The sequence below is a fragment of the Pinus tabuliformis genome, chromosome J (assembly GCF_031772625.1).
Source record: "Pinus tabuliformis cultivar Carrire ecotype Pingquan chromosome J, CPIR1, whole genome shotgun sequence".
Classification (NCBI taxonomy): Eukaryota; Viridiplantae; Streptophyta; class Pinopsida; order Pinales; family Pinaceae; genus Pinus; species Pinus tabuliformis.
This window is the reverse complement of record NC_142295.1, coordinates 1,595,016,560-1,595,023,298: the sequence shown is the minus strand read 5'-3', so window position 1 is coordinate 1,595,023,298 and position 6,739 is coordinate 1,595,016,560. Positions and strand designations below refer to the sequence as shown.

Sequence of the window (6,739 nt, the reverse complement as noted above, 5' to 3'; positions counted from 1 at the left end):
TTCCTTGGAAACCTGAGCCTTAATAAATCTGCCTCGGCCATCTGCAGCCAGGATGAAGAGTAAAGGAGACAGGGGGTCACCCTGCCTTAGCCCACGGGAAGGAGTGAAAGCTTCAGAGGGAGAGCCGTTTAGGAGAATTGACAAGGATGTGGGAGCTAACCATAGACATGATCCAATTTATCCATCGTTGATCAAATCCATAGGCTTTTAGGACACCTTCCAGATAGATCTAGCTAAGCCTGTCAAACGCCTTGGCCAGGTCCAGTTTGATAAGCATGCCTGGGGCTCGGGAGCTTTTCAGGGAATGGATCACTTCCTGGGCTACTATGATGCCATCTATGATCTGCCTTCCTTTGACAAAGCCAGTTTGCTCCGGGGCAATGAGATCCAGCAGGATCGGCTTAAGCCTGTTGACTATGATAGTTGCAAGGATTTTGTAAACAACATTACATAGGGAGATGGGCCTGAAACCCTGCGGTTCATCTGAGCAGCCAGACTTTGGAATTAACGCCAGGAAGGTGGCGTTCAAACCTTGGTGCATGCGTTTGGAGCACCTGGATTCCTCCACTAGATCGAGTAGATCATTTCCCATGAAGCTCCAAGTCGCCTGATAAAATTCTATGGTGAAGCCATCAGGTCCTGGGGCCTTATTTTTAGCCATTTTGTTTATTGCTTCCTCTAGTTCATCCTTGGAGATTATCCGAAGAAGGGCCAGGTTTTGATCTCTAGAGACTTTCTTAGGAATATGGTGGCTGATTTTGTCTATGTCCTCGGCTCTGTTGATATTTGGTTCAGAGAGAATACCTTTGAAATGCTCCACCAATAGATGTTCAATTTCATCTTGCTGAGTCACTCTGTTTCCTTCCTTGTCTTTCAAGGAGAAAATTCTGTTGTGTTGGCGATGGTTTATCATGGCTTTGTGGAAGAATTTGGAGTTTTTGTCACCTTCTTTGAGCCATTGGATTCAGGATTTTTGTTTCCACAGGATTTCCTCCTGTTTTCGCCTTTCCTCTAATTGGGTGATTACTCTACCTTCCTCCTCTGCCAGAGCCTGACTTCGGCCTTCCAAGATGATTTGCTGCTGGATTCTTTCCATTCTGGATTGGAGTTTGCCCTGCTCCTGCTGGATATTGCCAAATTCTTCCTTGTTCCACTTTTTAATTTTGCTTTTAATTTCTTTGAGCCTTTGCTGAAATGAGCACATTTTGCTGAGGCCCTCCTTTCCACTTTTGCTGTCCTGCCACCAGCCTCTTACTTTGCCTAGGAAGTCAGGGGCTCGGCCCCAAAAGGACTCGAACCGGAAGCGTCTCCTTTTGCTCTGATTATTTAAGGCTATTTCCAACTTTATTGGCCAGTGATCCGACCCTGCTGAGGGTAGGATAGAGGCTTCATAGAAGATATCCAGCTTGATTATGTGTTTTGAGACGAGGAATCTGTCCAGTCTTGAAGCAATATGTTTGGAACCGCCTCTTCTATTGTTCCATGTGAATTTCCCGTTGATGGTTGGGATATCCACTACTCTTAATTCTGTCTGCACTTCTCCGAATCTTTCCATTTCTATGTCTTCCTTGCTTATTCCACCTTTTTTCTCTTCTCGAGAAGCAATTAAGTTGAAGTCTCCAGCTAGGATCCATCTCTGTTCCTGGTGTAAACTTCGGAGCTTAGTTAGCTAAGTAAGGAACAGGTCTCTGTCTACTCGGGTGTGGGGCCCATATACAGCTGAGATTACAACCCATTCACTTTGTCCTATTAGTCTGAATCGCCCAGAGAGGATTCTTGGCATTCCTATCCACCAGTCAGCGAGGACTTCAGCTGGGTTCCAGAGAATAGCTATCCCTCCTGCACTGCCTTTGGGATCTATAGTGACATGTTCGTATCTTGGTTTTATTTTATTGAGGATTTCCTCCATTTTCTGTCCTGGGATTTTGGTTTCTTGGAGAAGCATGATCTGAGGTTTGTCTTGTTTGAGTCGTGCTGCCAGATGTCTCTGTTTTCCTTTACTATTTAAGCCTTTGATATTCCATGAGGTCAAGATCATTGATTAACTTGAGAGAGGGTTTGGAACACCACTGATAGCGGGACTACTTTTCCAGTGTTGACTAGGGTTTCTCCCATGAGCTGTATGGTGTCCTTGATGTTTCTTCTTCCTCTTTTTTTTCCCCCTTTATTTTGTCCAGTCTGGTCTGATCTGGTTTCTTTTTGAGTCTCTTGGTTTTCTGCTGTTGGGACTTTGCCTTTTTCTAATTTGGTTTTGTATTGTTGGAAGGTTTCAGTATATAGCTTCTTTTGCTCTTCGAGGATAAACCTCTCATCTAGGTTCTTCCATTCATGCCACAGATTTTCCAACACTTCCTCTTCCTGGCTTAGGTCCTCCCTACTAGACTCCTGGTCTGTTTACATCTGATCTGTTTGTTCCTCTGTTTCCTTCTCCTGTTCTTGTGTCTCACTCGGGACTTTTCTTTTTGCTAGGATCCTTTCACTGGTTTCACTGCAGTCTGAGCCTTTATCCTCCTGCTTTTCCATGTGCTGATCTTCCTCATCCTCTTCTACCTGCAGTATTGTGAAACTGTTTGGTTTCATTGTGTCAGGTTGTTTGCCTTTCCTGTCTCTTTGGGGGGGTTCCTTGTTGGCTTTCTTTTTGTTTCTCACCTCTTGGAATTCCTCCTGGTCCGACTCTCTCTTGTTTCTTTGGGGCCTTCTATTTTCTTCTTCCTCCCAGGTTATTGGGCATTCCTTTGCTAGATGGCCATGGGTATGGCATCTACGACACCTAAACGGGATGTGTTCATAGTCTATGCTCTGCTGCTAGATCTCTTCATGGTATTCAAGCTCTATAGTATCGGGGATGGGGTTTGCTAGGTTCATGTAGACACAAATCCTGGCATACGAGGTGCATCTACCTTTCTTTGTAGTATCTGCTATTTTCACAAAGCTTCCTATTAAGTTGCCTATTCCTTCCAGGATATCTGGGTCCCAAAAGTCTATGGGGAGCCCAAATAGACGGACCCAGACAGGAGCAGCCATAAAGGTTTTTTTGTCAGGGTTATAGCAGTCTTCCCAGAAACGCAAGAACAGACCGGCATTATTATAAAAATACGGGCCATTATCAAAAACCTGTTCTCTATCTTTTAGGTTAAATAAGATTACCGTAAAGAAGCCTTTCGCTCCCAGCTTGAGCTTGATGTGGCCTTGAGGCTGCCATTTTTGCTGTATCCACTTGGTGAGGTCCCTTTCCGACGGCCAGACTCCGACAAACTTGCAGATAAGGGCATGGTCCCTCATGTAACTTCGGTACTTTTCCAGCTTGTTCGCTGGGATCACATATCTGGGTTTCTCTGTTGTACATGGCAGGCACTTTCCTCTGCGGCCTGATTGCTAGGCCGCTCCTAGCACCGGGCCAGTGCTCTTCCGTTCCTCTGACTCCTAGCTGCTTTGTCCGTCTCCTGCCGCCACTTCTCGGTAGGAGGGGATCTCTCCCCTCCTGACATTTTCTGTCATTCCTTTTCTGCTTTGGCCGCTGACAGTTTTGCTGGACTGGACTGCGTCGGTTGTCCGCACTTTCATCACGACTTCCTTAGGTTTTCACCGCAGGATCTAATCCTAATTTGATTACAAGCTATTCTAAATATTTTTGGTTTGTATCTTTAGATAATGATGACATATTTTCTAGTTTAAGTTGAGAATGAATATTGTTTACAGAAGCTTGTATATTTGAAGCTGTCATATGAAAACTTGATAGAGATGAATATATCATCTCTCCAGCTTGTTTGTGTCGATCAAATTTGATCTATGGGATGAATTTTCTTTATATCAAAATAAAATACTGAAGTTTTGTAATCCTCTACACTTTTAGGAACTAGAACCTTTCGCTCAAGAAATGCCAATTGAAATTTTCCTTTGTCAGGGTCTAGCGTAGACAAAAATCTGGTTTGGGTGGTAGAAGATTGTTTCCAAAACTCATAATAGGTAGAAGTCTTTAGTGCTTCATTCTTCTTCTTTGTTTCTCTGAATCTAGTGAAAATACTTTGCTTACCTGAAGAAGGGGAAGCATGTGAATCAAGAGTTGTTTCTTCAGTTTGTTGTAGAGAAAATATAAGCTCGCTTGATAACACAATTGTAATATATACCTCTGGATTTCTGACCTCTCATGATTCTTCCTTTGTATTCATTGTCTTTCTTCTTTTGAAAACTTTAAATCCTATTGGTTTAGAACTTGAACTTGCAAGGGACATACTCTCACTTGGTCTCTTTAACTATTTTACTTTCAATCTTGGAGTCTCTAAATCTATTTGACTATAAATCTAGTGTTGAACCTCTTGCAAAGTGTTTTCCTCCCATACTTCCTGATTTGCATACGGTTCAATTTCTGGTTTTGATATATGAGTATAGGGAGTTGATTTCTACTCAATTCTAATGGATAAAATTACTCCCAGAGGGTCGTAAGACCAACTGAAACTTAACTTGAATTTCACCTGTCTCAATAAATTCTTTACCTCCTTATCTGCTACTTTAGTGTTTACTATGAATGGACCAACTTGAGATTTTAACTTGAATTTGGCGTTTTTCTTCCTAGATACAAAATGAACTTCATCCATATTCATCCTTTGCCTTATGAACTCTAGAGTAAAAATCCTCATGGGCACAAATAATGTCATTTTATATAGTGGCAATTCGCAACCATAAACTTTGATTTCTGTAAAATTCTAATATAGGTACCAATCACCCACCTTTTACTATTAACTAAGATGTAAAATTCTTTTAATTTCTGTATATATTCTTGGAACTGCATCACTGCTAAGGAGACACAATGACATATATAAAAATTGATCTACAAAATCAATAAAAGAATACTCTTATGAACTTCTTCTAACCAATGAAGTCCAATAGATGACAAACTGTGACCTTCCCTATGAATCAAGCTTTTGAAGTGACATTTTGAAATAAACTGGCTAAAATTGAAAAGGACCGAGGGTCTTTTACCAAATGAAAATACTGAGAGAAACCCTCAAATGACCTCTGTTAGCACCTAAATCCGCCTCAGGCTAAAAGAAGGCAAAATTCAGGGTAACCAAAAACCACGCTTAGTCTGGTAGCTAGCCCTACCAGAACAGGAGAGGGCTCTCTCCGAGTCACACTCAGTGAATAGATGAACGAAAAGGACTGAGATGACTTTCCAACGAACAATTTATCTTAGGCTAGTAAGTGAAAATGAACATAAAGAGGGATTTTTATGAATGACTGTGTTTCTGGGATGTTATGGGACCACTGGACCTCAATGAACAGAGAACTTAACATAAAGGCACATATTATTTCGTGAGGCAAGGTAGGCGGAAAGTATAGCAATTTTAGTTTTAAGATATGGCGGAATGGGGAGATTGATTAAGAAGGTGAAAAGGGCATGGACAACATGAATCCTTTTCAACAGAAGAATGAACACTGAACATGAAATTTTCCCACAGGTAGAGCAATAAAATTGAATTCTACCTAATCTCATTCGAAAAATTTCACCAGAAATGAATATGAAATGAAATATGGAACATAAAAAGATAAATATGAAACATAAGAGACACACTTGCTACACTCACAACCACAGGAATATCATGAAACAGAGCCGCTGCCTTTCATTAATTCTCTATAAAAATATACAATGCAGAAACAAAGTTTCTTTCCCACAGTCTCCCAGAAGTTACAAGCCAGCCAACCCTTTGCAAATAAAATGTATACAATATATAGAATGTGTGGAGAAGAGATGGAACGCCCAGGGGTTGGGAAGTTACTCAAATCATTTCGAAATGGAAATGGAGAGCCAACCATCAGCTACAGGTGCAACGCTCTCAAGCATGACATTTGGCGTGTGGTGACCCTTTGCATTCTTTGCCACTTGGATAGATGCCCACCTGGAGAGGAAACTCTTCAAAAGCCGCCTTTGGTGCCAAAAAACCAAAGAGTGGATGACCGGGCCCACTTGGAGAAGTTGCGACCCGAAATTTCGTGAAACGGGAGCAAACTGGGCAAAATTTCCTCTGTGCGCCGCGCGCTTTTCTCTGTGCGTCGTGCTACTTTGGGGTCTATTTTGGGGCACTTGCAGGTGTCCAAAATGTACCCAAGTGGGCTTGTTGGAAAGCTTGGCCTGTCTACTTTCTAACCCCACTGGAGTTTCTAAATTTGAAGCTCATTTACCCCTCCAAAACTTCATTCTCCCAAGACTTCTTTCTCTGTATCCAAAAAGTGGCAGAGAGGCCATTTTTGGGTGTTTTTTGACCTTTAGGAGAACCAAAACTTATCAAAATTTCTTGCCCGGACACCAGTAGATGTATTTTTTGATGTTGAATCCAAATATGTAAGCCATTCCTCATTTAGAGCTCTAGAAGTTTAGCGCCGCGCAGGGTGCGCGACGCATAGGGAGAAAAACCCTGTTTTTTGACCAAAAAATTTCCAAAAACACAAAATTGCCCCAAATTTTTTGAAATTTGGGCTGGGGGCTCTCTATGGAGTGCCATGCTAAGCTAAGGAAGCCTTAGCCAAGAGTCTAAGCCTGTCTTGCTCTTGTTCCCGTTTTTCCCTTCTTGTGGCTTTCCTCAATTTTTCTTTCAAACTCCTTATTCGGGCTCTCAAACTCAAGTTCCGTGCCCTGTAATGACGAGACATGTGTCGTAGTAGTGTGTTGTCTTCGTCGGCCTTATTCATGTTGTCTAGGTGCATGTTGAATTTCTCGAGAACAGACTCACGATCATCCATA

The 6,739-nt window shown here is 42.1% G+C and overlaps 1 protein-coding gene across 1 annotated transcript; it reads right to left on the bottom strand.

Annotated features, from left to right (window-relative positions):
* Positions 1 to 964: 964 nt before the first annotated feature.
* LOC149233575 (uncharacterized) lies at positions 965 to 1,555 on the bottom strand. Its single transcript, XM_089382231.1, has one exon. The coding sequence runs from the start codon at positions 1,553 to 1,555 to the stop codon at positions 965 to 967; it is 591 nt and encodes a 196-aa protein (XP_089238357.1).
* Positions 1,556 to 6,739: the final 5,184 nt, after the last annotated feature.